This window comes from Sceloporus undulatus, chromosome 6 (genome assembly GCF_019175285.1).
Source record: "Sceloporus undulatus isolate JIND9_A2432 ecotype Alabama chromosome 6, SceUnd_v1.1, whole genome shotgun sequence".
Lineage (NCBI taxonomy): Eukaryota > Metazoa > Chordata > Lepidosauria > Squamata > Phrynosomatidae > Sceloporus > Sceloporus undulatus.
In genome coordinates, this window is record NC_056527.1 from 133,726,149 (window position 1) to 133,746,447 (window position 20,299).

At 43.7% G+C, this 20,299-nt stretch overlaps 2 protein-coding genes across 6 annotated transcripts; both read left to right on the plus strand.

Moving 5' to 3' along the window:
* Positions 1–1,897: 1,897 nt before the first annotated feature.
* Positions 1,898–10,762, plus strand: LOC121935661 (histone H4 transcription factor). Of its 3 annotated transcripts, none has more exons than XM_042477433.1 (10): positions 1,898–1,956; positions 3,223–3,401; positions 3,984–4,210; positions 5,727–5,838; positions 6,836–6,988; positions 7,587–7,664; positions 7,757–7,877; positions 8,098–8,236; positions 8,706–8,830; positions 9,160–10,762. In XM_042477433.1, exons 2-10 carry the CDS (start codon positions 3,236–3,238, stop codon positions 9,632–9,634), a joined length of 1,596 nt encoding a protein of 531 aa, XP_042333367.1. In that variant the 5' UTR covers positions 1,898–1,956; positions 3,223–3,235; the 3' UTR covers positions 9,635–10,762. The 3 variants fall into 3 exon arrangements, with proteins under 3 accessions (XP_042333367.1, XP_042333366.1, XP_042333368.1); XM_042477432.1 differs by lacking the exon at positions 1,898–1,956 and adding an exon at positions 2,181–2,256; XM_042477434.1 differs by lacking the exon at positions 1,898–1,956 and adding an exon at positions 2,750–2,769.
* A 1,955-nt stretch (positions 10,763–12,717) lies between these two features.
* On the plus strand, positions 12,718–17,884 carry LOC121934863 (CUB and sushi domain-containing protein 3-like). Of its 3 annotated transcripts, XM_042475769.1 has the most exons (7): positions 12,718–12,854; positions 13,137–13,269; positions 14,174–14,308; positions 15,460–15,627; positions 16,188–16,391; positions 17,111–17,171; positions 17,716–17,884. In XM_042475769.1, exons 2-6 carry the CDS (start codon positions 13,182–13,184, stop codon positions 17,122–17,124), a joined length of 609 nt encoding a protein of 202 aa, XP_042331703.1. In that variant the 5' UTR covers positions 12,718–12,854; positions 13,137–13,181; the 3' UTR covers positions 17,125–17,171; positions 17,716–17,884. The 3 variants fall into 3 exon arrangements, with proteins under 3 accessions (XP_042331703.1, XP_042331701.1, XP_042331702.1); XM_042475767.1 differs by having other exon boundaries at positions 12,718–13,269; XM_042475768.1 differs by having other exon boundaries at positions 12,718–13,269; positions 17,743–17,884.
* The last annotated feature ends 2,415 nt before the right edge of the window (positions 17,885–20,299 follow it).

A 20,299-nucleotide genomic window follows, 5' to 3' on the forward strand; every position in this document is an offset into this window, starting at 1 on the left:
CTTTTACAAGTAAATAAGGCAACTAAATCTTGAAATTAGAAGAAAGTATATTGTTTTGAATAAGACATATTGTATAAAGCGGCATGCTTTTTTCTTTGTAATGTATTTTTGTTTTTTGTTAAGCCTGAGGGGTTGAGAACAAAGAATCTCTTGGGAAATTAGCATTACAAAGATAATATGTCATAAAAGGGAAGTAAATGAATTGGAGTCACTGATGGTTAAAGGAAGGGATGTAAAGAACATGTGTTGAAAGTGATATTGTTCAAACAGTAAGGAGACGGGTTTCATAGGATAACTTTTGTTCATTATATTGTTGTAAATTTGGAATAAGTTTAATCAAATATATATATATATATAATCAACAAATTGGTGTTTTTAAACATAAAGGTAAATGGTATTACTTTGAAAAGGAAGATTTTGGGGAGATTCTGCTGGTAAGCTTCCCATCTGGGGCATTTGTGGGAACAAAGTCCTGGACCAGATACAACACAATTTATCTTATGTGACACCGTCTGAATTTATATTATGTCCTTGTTGAGGCTCACTTTCATAGCAGAAGCACTGTTTTCATGCGGCATGTCTTGGATTTGCCTGCCCCTATTTGCCTGGCTTTCATCATTCACGATTGTCAGCTTAAAAAAATTAGTAGCTAAGACCTCCTCCTCTTACTGGAACCCACAAGGCTGGAATGAGAGCTAGGACAAGTTACTGTTTTGGGACTACATCTCCCAGAATCCCTCAGCAGCCACCATGGAGTAGTTGTGCTGGTTGTGGGATTTTGGGAGCTGCAACACACACATACACACACACTACACCCCTTTTCCAAGTTCTAGCTAGAATATAAAGCTATAAGGATATGTTTTGTGTACGCAATAGTCCCAATAGGTAGGCTGTGGTTTGGACAGACTTGTCTGTACTTGAGGGGTGTTTACACAACACAGGATTGTTTAAGCTACACAACTAGTGAAGAAAACATGAGAATAGTACTCTGCGTGTGTTCAAAGGCACTCTCTTCTCCCAACTATTCTGCATTCATCTCTTGGCCCCCCATGACTGATGGAAGCTAATGTGTGAAAGACCTGAACTGCAGGATCCAGGGCAGAATGCAAGCCACAAACTTCTCTCCTTTCATCTTATCCTTTTATTTTATCCCTTCTTTCTTCCCTTCATTCTATAAATACTATAAATAAATAATATAAAATTGTGTTTGTATGTATTCTATAAAAACAATAAATATATAATATATACATTGTGTGTATGTGTGTGTGTGTATATATATATATATATATATAATATAAAACAATAAATAAATATATAAATCATGTGTGTATATACATATATTCTCATATATATATATATATATATATATATAGAATAAATAAGAACTATATATATATATACACCCCCCTCTTTTCTTCCTTCATTCTATAAATACAATAAATAAATAAATAATATTTAAATGGTGTGTGTGTGTGTGTGTATATTCTATAAAACAATAAATAAATAATGTATAAATTGTGTGGGTGTATATATATATATATATATATTCTATAAAACATCAAATAAATAATACACAATAAATACAAATATTGTACTTATTTATTGCTTTTATAGAATATATTCTATAAAAATAAATAAATACAACAATAAATAAACGGATTTTGGGGGAGGGTTCAACTAGATACCGGAACTATATTATTCCGGACCTTGTTCCCAACCGGCCCTAATGCTCTGGTGCGCTGTTTATATAGTGACGGGTCGGCCCTCGCCCCGCCCCTCGCGCGACACCATTGGCTGCCCGGATCGCTTCTAGGGCTCTGATTGGCTGAAGGGATTCATCCGGGCTTTTCGCGCGATGGGCATAGGTGGGAGTGGGAGGGGGGAGCTGCCGTCGCGTTCGAAACCGAAAGGGAGGGGGGAAGAGGAGGAGGAGGAGGAAAAAAAGCAACCTTGACGGTAACTATGGAAACGCGGCCTAGTGCCTCCCCCGAAGCCTAGATCCAAGGCCTAAAGGGTAGATTCGGGGTGGAGGTTAATAATGGGTGGGTTTGAACCCAGAGGCAGCGTGGGGGTCCTGTTGGGGTTTAGGAGGGCTAGGTCCTTCACCTTCACCTTGGCTTGGTTCCTTGGCCTTCTCAGGGTGGCCTGCCTCGCAGGGTTGTTGTTGAAGATAAAATGGAGGGAGGGAGGGAGGGAGATCCCTATTTGCTGCCTTGGAGGTCATGAGAGGAGGAGGAGGAGAAGGCTTATGGACATGTAGGTGAGAAAGAGAGAAAAGCCCATGGAAATGACTTGAAGGCACACAACAACAACAACTACAACAACTAAGTAGTTAAAGAACATATTCAAATAACTGCTGCTCCAGAGACTGGAACATGGAGTCTCCTCCTTTGGAGGTCTTTAAACAGAGGCTGGATGGAGTCAGGAGTGCTTTGATTGAGAGTTCCTGCATGGCAGGATGGAGTTGGATTGGATAGTCCTTGGAGTCTATCTATTCCAGCTCTGATCCATAGGATCCCTATGGAATAATTGTTTTGCACCTGCGAGTTGTTTCTTTACAGCGACTCCAATGCAAAACCTATCGTACGGCATGGCGAATAAAAAGTCAAAACGGGTGTGAAATGCATGTTGATACTGATGACATGTTTGCGTTGGGATATAAAACCATCCCTGATCCCAATTGTAACCCTCGCCATTACAGAATAACAAAGCACAAGAACCATAGCATGGATTCATAGGAGGAGTCTTGCAGGTGTCCAAAGTAATAATGTGAGTCGGGAGAATTGTGCACAAATAATAATAATAACAATAATAATGGATTTTATTTATATAAAGCCTTTCCAACAGATCAAGGCAGTTTACAAAAAAATGCATGAACAGTTACATAAACAATTACAGAACACATACAAAACTAAAAATCCATCCCCTTACCTTAACTAAATACGGTTAAATCGACAGGAAGAGGAGGATGCTCGCTCTATCTGCTAGGCAAAGCTTGGAAAAGTTACTTTTTTGGATTTCAGCTACCAGACTCCACTCCGCTAACATGGCCACTGTTACGTGGTAGATTCTGGAAACTGCTATGAAAAAGTAACTTTCCCAAACTAAGTCTTAGTTAAGGTAGTTCCTACTGTGTTAGAGGACAACACAAATGTTGCCATTCTCTCTCTCAGAATGCCAGTGAGATTGTATTTCTCAATAAGGTCTCTTCTTCCTTTCCAGCGGTGCGCTTACCATGCCTCCCGGGAAGCTGGGCAATAAGGACTCCTTGGTTCTTCAGTGTGAATGGGAGATGTGCAGCTTTGTGGCCTCAAAGATGGAAGAGTTCTGTGAACACGTGTCCAAGCATCTGAAGCAGCATCTCCATGGCAGAGAGGAAGAAGACGAAGTGGATCCGCTTGGTAAGGGCCATAGGATACAGTATGCAACTGACCTTAAAGTTCTTTTTAGTGTAAGTTGTAATGTTACTTTCAGCTTTTTAACAATGCATCCCAGAATTACTTTGTGCCTTTTTGTCAAACATTGGTGATGATTTGCTTGATGGAATATAATTCTTCAAAATCTGAGAAGCATGAGTGTTTTAGGAAACGGAAAGCAGGTCTCTTGGAGTGGCGTTGGGCATTGTTAGAGGGCACATAATGTTTGTATGTAATGTTAGAAAAGTGAGTACAAATGATGAAGTTTAAGAAAACACAGGCTTGCATATATATATATATATATATATATATATTTAAAAGCTGAGATTCCACTCCCACTCATAATTTTTTTTACAAAAGGTATTCAAAATGCTAAAGATGGGGAAAGTGAGGGATGCTCTAGATGCTTTCAGCTGTGACAGAATAGAGATGTTGTGAAGTAAGTTTGCAATACTTCTAATTATGGAGAGCAGTACATCTGCTTTCATTTTGCAGGCCTCAGCAACTCACCCCAAATTCAGTTTCCTCTGTTCTTTCTTTCCTTTCTTTTTCTCCCCCCAATTTCAGAAGAATACTCTTGCCTTTGGCAGGAGTGTGGGTTCTGTTCTCCAGAGAGCCCTACAGAGCTGATCCGCCATGTTTACTTCCACTGTTACCACACCAAGCTAAAGCAGTGGGGACTACAAGCCTTACAGAGCCAGTCAGACTTAACCCCCTGTCAGTTGGACTTTCAGAGCCGGAACATCATCCCCGAGATTCAGGAGAACTTCCTTTGCCTCTGGGAATATTGTGAGGTAAGCAGTTCAGGAAATATCTGGAGGTGAAGTTGAAACATTTTGTCTGATATGACTGTTGCCCATTAAGCTTGCTTTGCTTGGGACAAGTTAGGACAGACAGATTCTAAGGACAAGACAGTTGCTTTTAAAAACATACCACCTTGCCAGAAGGATTGTTAATTAAAATTTATTTTTTTCGGGCCACTAAAAGTCTGTACAAATTTGCTTAATTTGTAGAAACAACAGTCAGCCTGTACACTTTGTACCCTAATCCAGAGAACTTTGGGAAATGGTTTGGCAAGCAGAGGAGAAACTTATCCCCTTTTCCCGCCCCAGTTTCCTGAAACAAACACCAGATTGTTTTTCCCGAACACCTAGCTTAAGTTTAACAAACCCACCATGGCCCAGCCCTGGAGCATATAAAATAAAAGCATGTCTTTTGAACAGGTGCAGGGTGTTTCTTATTGCTAAGTAAACACAACTAGACTTCAGGAGTATACCACCACACTTTAGGATGAATCAATAGGGCTTTCAGAGCCAGGGGTGCATGACTTCCCAAAATTATGCTCCTTATTGACATCTTTCTTAGAAATCCACCACCAAGACTGTAGGTTTCCACTGTTCAAGGAGCGGATGGCTGCTGCCAATGTGTGTTTTCTTGAAAATTGGGTAAAAGAAAAGTGATAAGGATCCAGATCATCTGCAGCAACCAAACCTCCCTTATAACACTCCATCCTCAGTGCACTGCACTGAAAGCTGCTACTAAAAAAAAAGGGGGGGGTGATCCCAATGTGTGCATGCAAGCTTGTTGTTGTTTTGTGCACCTTCAAGTCATTTCAGACTTGAACCCTAAGGCAAAGCTATCATGGGATTTTCTTGACAAGAGTTGCTCAGAGGAGGTTTGCCATTGCCTTCTCCTGAGGCTGAGCGAGTGACCTGCCCATGGTCACCCAGTGGGTTTCATGGCTGAGTAGGGACTGGAACCCTGGTCTCCAGAGTTATAGTCCAATGCTCAGACCACTATGCCATGCTGGCTCACATATGCACTAAGAGCAGCTAAATGAATTACAGACCTCCTTCATTCTTTCCTTCTTGAGGAGCTGCTGATTTGGACGATTCATGATTCATAGTAGTGATGTACTGGATAAGAAAGAGATAGTGGTATAAAGGGCAGTGAAAATCATCTGTTTTTGCTCTGAGTGTTGGGAACTTTGCAGATATTTCTCATTCATTTTCAACTGACCTTACCAGTGAAGGCTAAAAAGCTGGTACAAAACGTCAAATGTCTCATTCTTTTCTTGTGTCCCTTCACGTCAGTAGTGGATTGAAATTTAACTGTAATAGTAGATAAGTTTGGGAATGATGCTGAGATTCACAGGTATCTAATTCCTTTTTGAAGGACCATTTGTTTGTAGCCCCCCCCCCCCCCCCCCCCCCCCCACCACCTTCCCTGCGCAGCTTTCAAAATGGATCTGTTTCTTTGTTGTCATGGTGTACCCTGGAGAATATCCTAATTTTCCTGCTTCCCCATCAGCGAGCTTTCGATAACCCCGAGTGGTTCTACCGACATGTGGAGGATCACAGTTTCTGCACAGAGTACAAGGTCATTGGGAAGGAAAATCAAATGGTCTTCTGTGGCTGGAAAGGTAATATGGGAATCTCTGGGATTTGGGAAAGATGTGGTTGTGGGAGAGCCTCACTCTAAACCAGGGTGGTTTAGAGTGACCCTCAAGCCACATGCAGCCCCTCAGCTTTGTTTCCATGACCCTCTGAGTCTCTCCATTCCTCAAAGCCTTCCAACCCAAACATTTCTGGTATGATTTCAGATGTCTTGCACCCAAAAACTACATGGAAAGCCCCCCACCCCCGAACACCCAAGCATTCCAAAATACTTCTGTTTTCATAGAAATCCTCAAAATGTCAACAGAAAGTGACATGATGTCACTTCTAGTCCCCATTTTGAGAAGACCTCTGATGAAGATAGAGGTACTTAGGAGCACTGGGGATCATGTGGCCTGTGAGAGGGATGGCCTGCGCAGTTGTCTACCCCTGCTCTGAACTCTTTAGCAGCATGAAATTTTCCTGTTGCTTTGGAGTGACACAAAAGATGTGCAGGGGATGGAGTTTTAATATCCAGTGATACTGAATGTTATGCAAAATTAACACACTGATAACATCACTTTGTTCAGAATTTACCAAACAATAAGTGCCTCTTGAGGAGCTGCTCTTTAAATAATTTGTCAGTAACTCACAAGCTCTCACCATTTGTTCTGTAAGCCTTGTTTTTTTCCTGAGCAGAAATAAAAGAAACTTGGCGGAAGGGCTTAAATTGAACTGTGTGCATGAATGACTTCATGCTGTGTAGAAAACTTGGTTATATCATTTGGCTTCTGTGCAGTACTTAGCACAGACCCTTAAAAACATTTTCATGTATATAAATACCAAAAAGAAACTCCTTATGTTTGAGAAAAAGCATCTGAGAAATTTGGGGGGAGTGCTGAAATCCAGTGTTTCTAAAAGACTGCTGTCCCTGTGTAAATCCAAGTATCTTCCTTACTGTCATGCTAAACGTGGTAGTCAGTCTTTGGGCTTGTCCCAGTTGGGAACAAATCTGACTCTTTGAATTGTTCTGATTGGATCCAGATTGCGACTGCACCTTCAAAGGCCGGTGTAAGCTGCGTGAGCACCTGCGCAGCCACACGCAGGAGAAAGTGGTGGCTTGTCCCACCTGTGGTGGGATGTTCTCCAACAATACCAAGTTTTTTGACCACATCCGCCGACAGACTGCATTGGAACGTGAGTATCTGGAAGGTGGTGCCTAAGAGCCAGAGAAGCAGCAGCTGTGGTGTGTGTTTTGATAAAGAGCTATAAAGGATATGGAATATTCTTCCTCCTGACCCTTGCAAAAGCTATTGGAAAGCTCTGCTTTTGCCTTCCTGAGGTGTATCCTTGCGAACTCTAAATTCTGCCTTTCTTAGCATGAACACTTTTGCCTTCCTGAGTTGTGTCCTTGAGAATCCTTGAAAACTCTATAAATTCTGCCTGTCTTAGTATTAACACTTGCATTTATATTTCCTCTGTCTGGTTGAAATGTCACTATTTTCACATTCTTAGAAATGCTATCCGTCAGTCTTTTTCTCATACAAACATGAGAGATTTTCCTCATTCTTTTTGAAGTGACGTCGTAGACCCTGTTTGTTTCTGGTAGAAAAGTGGTAGTTAGTTGTGGTATGCAGTGGAATATTAAAGCCCCATTTTATCACTAGAACTAGAAAGGATATTACCTAAATTTAAATAGTTTCATATCTAGAGTTCATCATGCATATCAAAATGATTGAGTTTTGCTTAATGAGTCAGGTATAGAAAAACTCTCACTCTCACCCATTCCCTATAGAACAGCGATTCCAGTGCTCCCACTGTTCCAAGAGGTTTGCTACAGAGAGGTTGCTGCGTGATCACATGAGGAACCACGGTAAGTGGTGGTGGTGATGAAGAACCACGGATTCTTCACGCCTCCTGCCACCTCTCCCAGCAATGACCTCACCTCTCATTTTCTTTGAACAGTCAACCACTACAAGTGCCCCCTATGTGACATGACCTGCCCTCTGCCGTCCTCTCTGCGTAACCACATCCGCTTCCGGCACAGCGAGGATCGACCCTTCAAGTGCAATTACTGTGATCACAGGTAAACTGAGGCTGACCAAGGGAGAAGGAAGCCAAGGCTCTAGGTTTCTTAGACTGAGGTGGAGAAGTCCAGGGACTTCTCAACTGGTGGCAAGTGGAATGGTGGTTAAGGCAGTATGTCTCTTTTCCAGCTTCTAGCTACTGCAGACCATCAAAAACCACTGTTCCAATATTTATATACCAGAGTTTTACTTCCTTTTGTTTTTGCATGTTGCTTTCAGCTGTAAGAATCTCATTGATCTACGGAAACACTTGGATACACACAGCAAAGAGCCTGCTTACCGCTGCGAGTTTGAAGCCTGCGACTTCAGCGCCCGGTCCCTTTGTTCCATCAAACTGCACTACAAGAAAGTCCATGAGGTAAGATGAGAACAGTGGAAGTCATGAACTCCATGTCTGATTTCCAAATGTTAATTGGCATGGGGGAGTGGAGGGGGGTTGCCAGAATATCACTCGAATTCCCACAACAGAGAGCCTTAGTGTTGCGGCCTAGAGACAAAGAAAAATTGAGTTAGGTCCAAAACTACACCACAGAAATAATCCAGTTTGAGACCACTTTAACAGCCCTGGCTCAGTGCTAGGGGATTCTGGGAATTGTAGTTTATTGTGGAACCAGAGCTCTCTACAGAGAAGGGTAAATGTCTCACAAAACTACAGCTCCAATTCTCAGGGTGCTGAAATTCACACCTAGGGCCAGTTTCTCTCTGTGTGCTGCCAGGTTACAGCTAGAATCCATCAAATTGTTGACCAAGAAGCATACCCAGTGTATTGAGTGTATAGAAATATTTTCTTTCATGCCTTTGCTTTTATCTCTTTGGCACTATTTCAGGGTGACTCTGAGCCTCGCTACAAATGCCACGTTTGCGACAAATGCTTCACACGCGGGAACAACCTTACTGTGCACCTTAGGAAAAAGCACCAGTTCAAATGGCCTTCGGGTCATCCTCGCTTCAGGTATGTGGATGGAAAGCTGGGCTGGAATGCCCCCTCTCCCATTTTGCAGGGCCTAGCTGGCCAGGCGGCCAGCTAGGTCCTGCACGGCTCTTCCCGCCGCTGCAGGAGGCCTCACCATGACAAGGCCTCCTTCTTCAGGGCCCTGTCCTGTCCTGTCCCATCCTTTCCTTTGGATCACTACAGAGTTGTCCTCCCACATCCATTTTTCCCTTATTGTCCAGAGTTGTAATTGTACAATGGCCCTGGCAAAGTGATGAAATTGCTTCCTATAGCAGCATGTCACCGTGGCTTAGTCCCCCACTAATGTCCCCTTCTTCAACCTTGCCCAGGTACAAGGAGCATGAGGATGGCTACATGCGGCTACAGCTGGTGCGCTATGAAAGCGTGGAGTTGACAGAGCAGCTGCTGAAGGACCGGGAAAAGCAGGGCGAGATTCTAGATGACACAGCTCAATGTGTGGTTCTGACTGGGGCAGAGGACAGCCTGCAGGGAATCATCCTGGAGCCATCTCCTGAGGAGACAGCTGACGCGGACTTGGAAGTGGCCATGCCTCCCCAGGACTCTGCTCAGCAAGATACCAGTGCTTCCCCAGACCAAGAACTGAGTGCACCGTCCAGCCCTATCATCCGTGTTGTGAGCAGGACCAATGAGCATGGAGAGAGTGAAACCGTCTATTACGTCATGGCCAATGCCCCCTCTGAGAGCCGGGCAGTTGTGCCTACTGAGTTTGCCACTGAGTCAGAAGAAAATGTCATGGACAGGCTTCAGAAGACAGCTGAAGAACTAGGCATTCAGATTGTATGAGTCACTTCCTGCCTGCTTCTGGAGCTCCAGGCCTTTTCCCCAACACTCCCAGGGGCTGGTCTGGAACAGCACAAGCCTCACTTTGGTGGCTCCCGGTTCTTTTTGAATTATGAGAACCACACACAGTTGCTGGTGCTACTTAGAAAAAAGAACAAGGGGCTTTATTTTCTCAGGAGAGCACTCCTGGCTCCACATAAGGCTTCCTTTGGTGTCTCCTTACCACTAGGACCCATATGCACCTTTTAATGGTGGGTGGGTTGGTAAAAGGAAGAAGGAAGGCCTTGTTTCAAAGGTGCTTAATGTGGAAAGAAGGGACCATCTTGTGCCACAGAGAGGTTGAGGATGTTGCATCTGAGGTACTGATGGTGCTAAGGAGCCCATCCTGGGCACATAAAACATCAGGATTGTTTTTGAAGTGTTGGAAATACTCCAAGAGGAGTATGTGCTGCCCATCCCAGTAGATTCCATTGTCCTTTGCCAGAAATGGTTCTGCTTCCTGCCAAATCCCCTTCCTTGTTGTGAATGCCACACTCAGAAACTGTTGTTCCTCTGGTCCATTCCTAAACCATGATGATCACACCTCTGCTCCCCTTCCACCTTTGAGATCTGGTTTTTCTTTAGTCAGTCTCTAACTGGTTCCACGGATTCCCTGCATATGTAGTAGGGCCTGTCTCCGTCTCTTCTTCCAACCTCTTCTGCATTGGAATGTTCCAAGATAGTTTGAACCCTGGCTCACCTGTCCCTGGAGGGCAAAAAACACAAGCCTGTTTTGAGAGCCTGTTTTTCCCAGCTGCTGTGCCACATCATGTTGCATCCTGCTGTTTTAATTTTATGTTGGCTAGCCGCCCTCCCCCTTCTTATTTGCATTATCTTTGTGGCACGGGAACCACGTGGAACGCTGTGGGTTTTGTGGGCAGAGCCTTCTGTGGTTCCTCCCATGTTAACCACGCAGCACAAGAAGGGAATGACCTACAGTGGCTTCCTCAACACAAAGAGGCAAAGTAGAAGAAACTGGGAGGTGGAGGTTAATTCTTGCCAAGGGGTCCTTCCCCCATATTGGGGGTCTCCAGTTCCTGCCTTGAAAAGTTTGTGTTAAGATAAAATAACAATAAAAGCAAACAATGACAAGGTCTTGCAGTGGCTGTGATGTTTCTTGCAATTTTTCCTGGAAGCAGCATTTCCTTAGGGCAAAAATGGGAGATGGGCTTTGTAGTGAAACCCAGTCTCTGACAAATGGCTATCCTGGAGCTTAGGAAAGACTTTCTGCCCTATTGAGGGTGTTAAAATATTCTAATACAGAAACATAACAGGAGGAAAGGGGGAAAGTAATGCAGTTGCACCTTTAAGACCGGCTAATTTTTATTTTAGCATGAGCTTTTGTGTGTATAAACCTACTTCTGCAAATGCAGTCTAGAATGAAGAAGTGGGTTTATATCCACAAAAAGTCATGCTAAAATAAAAACCGGTTAGTCTTAAAGGTTCTACTACATTCCTTTCCCTTCCCCTCCATGCCCTTTGATCTTGTTTATGCTGCAACATGGCTGTTTCTTTGAAATCTAATACAGAAGCAAGGACATTCTAGGCTGACTTTCCATTTGCTGGGACTGGCATGATCTACCCTATTTGTTTATTCAGAGTGCTTGATACTGCCTGGATTTCTAGGCTTGATTAAATAAACTTGTTTCTGGGTCTCTCCTTTACATATTCCCATTCCTTTCTAGATTTTAATTCTCTTTCACACACATGGTATGAAGTGCTTGCTGCTCTCCTACCACAGCCTCACCTAATCTCATTATCCAGCCCTCTACAGAGCTCATCTCACAAGGAAAAGGCCTTCTGTTGCAGAAGTGACCTCAGGTTGCTTTCTCTGAAACCCTTTGTATGGTCTTGTAGCCTCACAACAACCCTGCCAGATAGATAGTTGGTACGGTTTATACCCTCCAACTGCCTTGATTTGGTAGGAACAGTATCAAGTTATCAGGTGCATTTAGGATATCCCAGTTTCTTTTTCCTCCTCTCATTTTCTCCCTTTGCGCTCAGCTTATTTCAATCTCTGGAAAGTGAGTTCAAAGTGCAAGAATAGTTTACATACAATTAACTCAGTGCGGTGTCAGGAAAGGACAGGAAGGCAGTATTTTGCCTTGCCCTTCCTAGTGCATTCTAGCAAAACCAAACTGCTGCAGCTTCATAACTTTACCACCTTGCCCATAGTAGTCTTATATTGCTTGGCCATACATGTCCCAATTTTCATTGTGAAATGCTGGTGGGCACAGTATTGGTTATGCTCAAGAGCCAATGTTCTCGGTCCCCATGTGCTAAGCTAGAGTTTGGAGGGGATTCTTTTAAGGACCATAGTTTCCCAAATGCACAAGTCACCCTAGCTGGAGGAATTGTGAAAGTTGTAATAATGCCATACTGTGATTCTAGCCATTTAGGATGTTTCTAGGGGAGTTGGGGGTTCGGACTGCACCAGGTGACACCTCAGAAGTGGACATCTCCTGGTGCACTTAGGAGAAGGAACTGCCTTCTGGTGTGTACTGCTGTGCCTGTCCTTCGGTAGAACAGGACTCCTGGAGACTGAATGTCCTGGAAAGGACCTAGTCAACCCACCAGGAAACACCAAGTATGCTTAGTTTTTTGTGGGGTTTTGGGCTACGTCGCCATGTTCTGGAAGAGTTTATTCCTCGTGTTTCTCCAGCAACTGTGGCTGGCATCCTCAGAGAATGCTGGCATGAGATTGAGTGGGGTATATATATAGATATATATTGTGTGACCCTGGGTTGAGAGCATGTGACCAAGGATGCTGTCAGTATGCCACAGCAAACCCTTGGACTCCCTGCACCGAATGGGGCCTGGACCCCTTTGGGAGTAGCAAACAAGGTGGGTAGACCTGGCCTGGGACAGACAATCACTCTGAATGTCCCAGTCCACCATTTGTTGGTCTTTAGTAAGTCAGAGCAGCCCAATCTACTACTGCAGGACCATTGCCTTGGATGGGGCATGATATGCCAGGCAGCTTGGGGGGCGACAACATGAGTTACTGCATTGAGGTGACAACATCCCTAGTTATGTCACTGCTGCTAACCACTGTTCCTTTCCATCCGCAGGTGATCTGAGAAGCATCAGGGCCACATCTCTACGTTGTTCTGTTAGCTGGGTGAAATTCCAGGCGCTTGGGTCCTACTGAAAGGTTCCTGGAAGTGTTGGAGAAAGAGAATGAGTAACTGCTTTCTGCTGTGAGATTATCCCCAGCATGCATGGAGGAGGGGAGGCATAGCGAGGGATTAATGGAAGCTTCCCAATCTCGCCCATGTATTTCTTTCCCTTTTCCCCCCCACCCTGCAATGCATGGATCATTGGTCATGGGAATGGAATATTGTTTCCTCTGTGCCGAGAATGGATGTGGGCCTTCCCAAGGCATTTGGGCAACAGGTTCAGCTTAGCTGAGCCCATGATGGGATGGCGAAGAGGCTTCTCTCCTAAATTCCCATGTCTTTTGAAGGAACGAAACAACCGGGGTAGAAGAATCCAAGGGTCCAGATCCACGATGATGCACCTTGTGGCCCTGAGAGCAACCTTGCTCCTCTTCTTTCTCCTCTCTGTGTCTGAGTTCCTCTTGGGCGAAGAATTGGAAGGTAAGTCACAGATAAAAAATGTTGAAAGCAAAGGATTTCCAAGACAGGACAGCAACTAGTGGTGTCCGTACTCAAATAAGCACTGATTTCTAGATCGGTAGTTGAATAGTAGCAGTAGGAAAGGAAACCTGATTTCTTGAGAAGCCTGTTGTGAAAAGATAATTTCAAAGGCTGTAATGTAATTGGGGGGGAATAGCTCTCCTCAGTCGTACATCTGCAAGATGTGGATAATGTTGACCAATTTTTAAAAAATAGTAGGGTTTTTTTGGGGGGGGGATTATAATAAACATTTACTGAGACACGTGTATTTTCTCTGCTGTATTGCAAATACAAGTAAACCAACTTAAAGCAAAACATTCACCTGCTTTTCCAGGGTGGTTGAAAGAAGTGCCAAGCTAAATATCTCTGGAGCTCTTTGAGAGGTTTTAGCCAAAAATAGTTGTAAGCTGTAATGTCGTTTCTGAATCTAAAATAACATTAAATAGCTCCCAAGTTTGAAATATGATGGATTTTACAAAAGTGCTACCTGAAAATTACGTGTGGTTGTGTTTTTTTAAAAAACATTATATTTTTAGCAGCTTCTTAAAAAGCCTCTTGGTACAGTTTTAAGGCAAATAATTGGAGAGCTCCAAAATTATTTATTGGTATCCCTCTTCCAAATTTAAACCCAACAGCATTCATGATTTGGAAAATGGATTTGGCAGAGAAGGCAAAAGACCTTGTAAAACTTCAAATATCAGGAACCTATAGGATGCAGCACTTAAAGTGGTGTCAAACTGCATTATTTCTCCAGTGTAGATGCACTTAGGTCAGACATAAATTTACACTGAATGTATGGTGGTTTTTGGGCAGAGAATTGGGGAGGAATTATTGTTTTTAAAAGAATTAATTTCACTTCTTCCAGCAACCTCAGACACCTACTGGTCCGGCACAGCACCCATCTGTTTGGGCGGATGCAAAGGGAAACACAAGGAATTGAAAAGAAGCCCATGCGGAAATGGAAGTTGCTGCTGGTTGGGCTATAAATCGTTTTGCAGAGGTACGAGCTGCTTGGAAGCCCTCAGGATGGGATGGGACTCACTCTTAATGTGGCATATATCCAGGGTAGCCATGTTGGCCATACAACAAAATTAATTAATTAATTGTAATTTATATCCCACATTTTCCCCATATAGGACTTTTATTAGGCCAGTCAAAAGGTACATCAGGCAAGTTTTTGAGGTTCACAGTCCTCTTCATCAGTCATGGTCACAGTCCTCTTCATCCGTCTCCTGTTATTTCAGGGGAAAATATGTTACCTTGGACCACTGTCTTCAATTCAGCTTTAACATCTCAAGAAAGATGCAGATGTGGGAGCCTCCATCATCACATTTCCTCCTCTAAAATGACTTCTGACATCCTTGACTGATGAAGAAGCCTGTGTGCTTTGAAAGTGTGCATTGATGTATTTTGAGCCTTCTGGTTGGTTTGAGTTTTAATCCCACCCCAGTGCAAACCTTTGGTGGCCAAGTCAGCCTCTTTCACCTGCCCCAGTAAAATCTGGATGGATCTGAGACCGTGGGTTGCTAATGAGGTCAAAACGTAATGAGCGATTGTAAAGCACTTGGCTAATCGTCCGTTAGTAACTGTGAGAAGTGGAGGAGAGGTAGGATTACCAAAGGATTAATCTTTTTAAAAGGATTAGTCAATTTCATGGAGTCAAGGAGGCCTATTTGAGTTAGCAATAAGAGTTTAAGTCCTCTTTGTGTTTTCAGCAGGAGCCCAGCTTGGGAAGTTACTTTTTAAAGTTGTGTGTTTTAAAGTAACATGACTTAGCTTAGGGGTGGGAGTCATAGAGCCCTCCAGATGTAGTCCCAGCATCGCTGACCAACATAGCCAATGGAGAGGGATGATGGGAGCTGGTGTTGCTCAGCCTCCAGAGGACCACATGGTTTCCATCCCTGCCCTAGCATTGGGGGGGGGGGGGTTCAGTATTTTGACCATGTATTGCAATGGCATACAAGTGATTCCTCATTTTGCCTTGTTTTTTGCAAAAGAGAAGGAGAAGGATTAATTAGGGAATGGCATAAGGCTGCGAAAAGGCAATTTAAGATGTCTCTTGGGATATTTTTAAAGGCCCTTAATAAGTCGCTTTCACTGCTGACAAAAGAAGAACCAGATGCCACTGACTGTCCTTTCCTCACCCTCCAGTGAACTGCGGGCGACCAGAAGCGGGGTTCAATTCGGTGGTCTACGGCAATGACTGGTGGGTGGGATCTGTAGTCCGTTACAACTGCCGGCCGGGCTTCCTGCTGGTGGGTGACCCAGCGAGTGCATGCCAGTCCAGTGGCCACTGGACTCCCAAACCGACTTGCCTCCGTAAGTAATGGCCTGCAAAGGGTGAGTAGGAGATCCAAAGGTCCAGCCCAGAAGTTGCTGCACAGTTGGAAGGGGGAGACCTTAATTTCAGCAATTATCCTGCAATGTAGGCTCTGGAGGGGAAATAGTCATAGACCAAAAAAGTCAGCCTGTGAGGTGCATGGCTGGGTCTTGTATTCATTGATTTGTTTGACTGATATCCCACGTTTCCCCCCAAGAACTAGGACTCAAAGTGGTCCATGGGAGATTAAAACAGGTGCAAATAACAACAGACGAGGTGATAATGGTAAAACACAGTTTAACCAATTATAGTATTCAGACAGTGAATTATTAAAAATACTTCCATTAAAAATATACAGCACCAATATGTTAAAAGCCACTTTCTCAGGGTGCATCTACACTGTAGGAATAATGGGATTTGTTGTTTTACATGGTTTTTGCCTTCTCTGCCAAAGAGTACTGGTGCCTTACATAACTGCTTTTTGCTCTTCCAGACTCCTTAGTTTTGGTGTGGTTTTTGTTATCTGTTTTGTTTGGGTTGCCTTTTCCTGCTTGGATAGGGATCTGCCTTCGGGGCCGAATAGAAATCAATGAGCGTGACATTGATGGGAGCTGCTCCTCTACCTGTCCCAACAAGGCCCACCTGGGAGCCTTCCTCAACCATGGCTGCATCAAGATCTCCTCCTGCGTCACCAAGCAATCTGGCTGGACCCGCTGGTTCTCCCGCTGCGACTTTTGCGAGTGTGACTGCTACGTCCCTTGCAGTAAGTATTTTGTGTAGTTCTGCTTGGCAGCATAGAGAAGGGTGCACTATGCTGCTGTTGTTGTTGTCGTTGTTGTGTGCCTTCAGGTCATTTCCGACTTATGACAACCCTAAGGCCACCCTATCATGGGGTTTTGTTGGAAAATTTATTCAGAGGGAGTTTGCCATTGGCATCCTCTGAGGCTGAGAGTGTGTGACTTGCCCAGGTTCACCCAATGGGTTTCATGGTTGAATGGGGATTCAAACCCTGCTCTCCAGAGTCATTGTCCAATACTCGAACCACTACATCACTCTGGCCATAATGCTAGTGATGTTTAATCTTTGGTTATCCAGAAGTGGTTGGACTTCAGTTCTCAGAATGCCTTGTCTGGCCAGTGGTAGGGGATTCTGGGAACTGAAATTCCATACAGCTAGCAGCTCAAAGCTGAGAGCCACAGCTCTGTGCTAAATAAAATCATAATCGTACACTAAAAAAATGGTTTTGGTGATGTGCAAATTAAGCCAAGTGACATAGATTTGGCATCCTTTATCTTTCCTGCCTCCTTTTCGTGTGGAAAGATAAGATCACTGGATTGATGGGTGTTGTATTCTAGCCCTGCTGGGAGGCAGCAAGTTGGGCAAGGTGTCATTAGAACAGTCTCAGCTGTAAAGTGCGATTGCCAAAAAGATCCCTAGCAGGATCAGTACTAAATTCAGTGTGTGTCCTCTTTTTCTCCCTAGCTTCATCAAGATAAAAGCCACTGCCAAAGAAAATAAGATATTTCAATATGCCAACTTCTAGGTAAGTTTTAGGCACACTTGCACCTATGACTGCGACTTTTAAACCAGGGGTGAGGCAGCTTTGGCAGGGCAGGGAGTTCAACATTTGTTCTTAGCATTCACCATAGGCTGTGCCCAGCCCAAATACATCATGAAGGAGTGGGGACACAGGGCAAACAATGTGAGATCAGAATTTGGAAGTGATTGGACATCTACCTCTGGTTTTGATTTCTTTGACTGATCATTTTTGTGGGCTTTTACCAGTGTACCATCCTGCCCAACCCATGATTCTTTTTGTGATCCTCCCATATGAAGTTCTGGCCACATTAGCAAAGTCCTGCCTGCCTACATTCCTCCAGCAATGTTGTCTGACCAACCTGCGTATGTGCATGCTGCCATCCATGCTAGACAAGTCATGGGTAGAAACACAAACTAGCACCTCCTGGTGTGTGCATGTGTGTGTGTTAACCCCTTAAAAAAGTCATTGATTCCATTTATGTGAGGAGATTTGGACAGTTTGTTAAACTTATTGCTTGGTTAAAATCTCTTTAATGTGGTGGTGGTAGACCTTGCTGCCATCCTTTTGATTCCAGGAGATCTTCAGCAGACGTCTCTTTCTCTGGATTTCGACCCGTGGCTGAAACGATCCCTGGTTGGCTGGACTCTCTTCTCCATCAGGCTGGTTTCTGGGACAAACAGATTGTGCTGAGCAGCTAATTTTTAATTTTGCATGAATAAAACCCATTGCAAAAAAAGAAATAGTTATGCATTTTGACTCTCATGGTATACCAGCGATTTCTCTGGATCGATGGTTTAAGATGCTCCCGTGTAACTGAAGTCCTCAGGTGTTGAGACCTATAGCTCAGGGACAGAGCACCTAACTGACAAGCAGAAAGTCCAGTTTAAGGATCTCTCCCCCACCCCACGTTCTTTTTAAATTTTATTCCTTCTGTTTCTTAAAACATTTTTGTGGTGGTGGTGGTGTGCCTTCAAGTCATTTTCGACTTGATAGTTAATCCTGTCATGGAGTTTTCTTGGTCAAAGGGGTGTCATTAGTGCGAACCACACCAGGTGACACTTTAGTGAGGGGATAAACAACCTGGGGTTTCCTGGGGCTGAGAATGTGTGACTTGGCCAAGGTCACCCAGTGGGTTTCATAGCTGAGCTGTGCCACTGCAGAGAAGATCCTCTCCCATGTCCCCACACATGGGACATGGAGGAGGAACCTCCATGACTTCAATCCTTGGTCAGGCACTTAGAGAGAGGCAGCATCGAGGTCCCTAGCCATGAATGAGTATTTTATTTTAGAAATGCAAGTGAAGTGTGAGCAAGAAAAAAAAATCAGTCATAAACGATGCATGCAGTCTGTTTTACATTATTCATGGCAGGTTCCCTGTATTTGTTTTAAAAGTCTGGTCTCTGGACATCGAAAGTTCGTGGGTGTTTCAATCCATCTGACAAACACAACCTGATCAGTTTTCAGCTGTTGTCTCGACCTAGTTACACCTTTCCAGAAATAGGATGAATGCTACACCTGTCTCTGGAATCCTCTATAGTGGTGGCTTCCAAATCTTTGGTCCTGCAGATATTTTGGACTTCAGTGGCCAGAATTCCTGACTGTTGAGATAGCTGGCTGGGGCTTCTGGGAGTTGAAGTCCAAAGCCCCTGGAGGACAAATGTTTGGGAATCGCTGCAGAATATGATTAACTGTATAGTTAGATGAAACCTCAAGGGCCTTCTACTACTCCTTTCAACTGGAAAGTCAAAGCATAGTCCAGTACTCAAACCACTATGCCCCTGTGATTAAACCAGGAGGAATGATGATGTTGGGCATGAAGTTCCTTAGATCTCGATGCACCTCCGTTGTGCGACAAAAACCTTGCGTGAAAACATCTTGGAAACGGAGGCTGTGCCTGAAAACAGAACGAAAAAAGTGGCGAAGGAAGAGACTGACAATGCTGCAAAAAACAACTTTCCCCCTCCCCAAGATTTTGCGAGGTCACCTTGTAGCCCAACCCTGAAAAGAAACCCCCAGAGGGTAACTTCAGCACCATGTGCCTATCTGCAGGGCTCCTGCAGCAAATGCTGGAGACAGGTGATGCATGCTAAATGCATGCTAAGCCATATGACTTGACTAGTAAATTGAGAGCTGAGGAAGGAGAATGAGAGAGAGAGAGTTGGGTGGCTGTGTGCCCTATTTTACAGGAGCAGAGAACCGCAGTGGGTCAGAGGTGTAGCTACCCAGGTGGAAGGCAACATCACTGCAAATGTGCATTTAGAGCCATCATCATCATCATCATCATCATCATCATCATCATCATCATCATCATCATCATCATTGTTTACATTTCTTTTAAATGTTATTTAAATTTCAAACATTAAACATTAAAAACATTTAAAAACCAACACATATTACAAAACATACAATATACACACATTAATAAATTAGGGACAAATTAACATACATCCACATAGCAACATACATACACTCATACAGACATACTGTACTCTAAGTTTCTATTATTCAATGCTCTCTAAACAGGCAGTGTTGTTTTAAATCGCTTTTAATACCCCATTGTATGCAATGGGATGAGCATCCATGGATTTTGGTAACCAGAAGGGGTCCTGGAACCAAACCCCAGAGAATACCAGAGGCCCACTGTAATAACAACAATAACAACACATTGTATTTAATGGGACTTGAGCATCCACAGATTTTGGTATCCACTAGGGGTCCTGGAGCCAAACCCTAGCAGATACCAAGACCCCAATGTACTGATTTTATTGTATGCCACCCTGAAATCTTCAGCTACAGGGTGGTGTATAAATATTTTAATAAAATACATAATTAATAAAATGAGGACGTTGCTTCTCCCAAGTAAGAATTGTGCCGCCTCGCCCCCCCCCCATTGAATTCCCCTCAGTCCCCAGATTTTCTCGCCTCCCAGGAACTTAAAACTTCAGCTGAACATTTTGAAATACAGTTTAGACATCCAAAGAAAAGAAGCAAGCTGGCAAAGTGACCCAAGGGAATGCAAATGCAGCAAACAGAATCGGTGTTGGTGCGGATGATGTTTAGCATCCTGCTCTGTTGCAATGCTAGAAATTTGGGGACTGACAGAGAATTTCATTTTGGGTGCGGAAAAACCA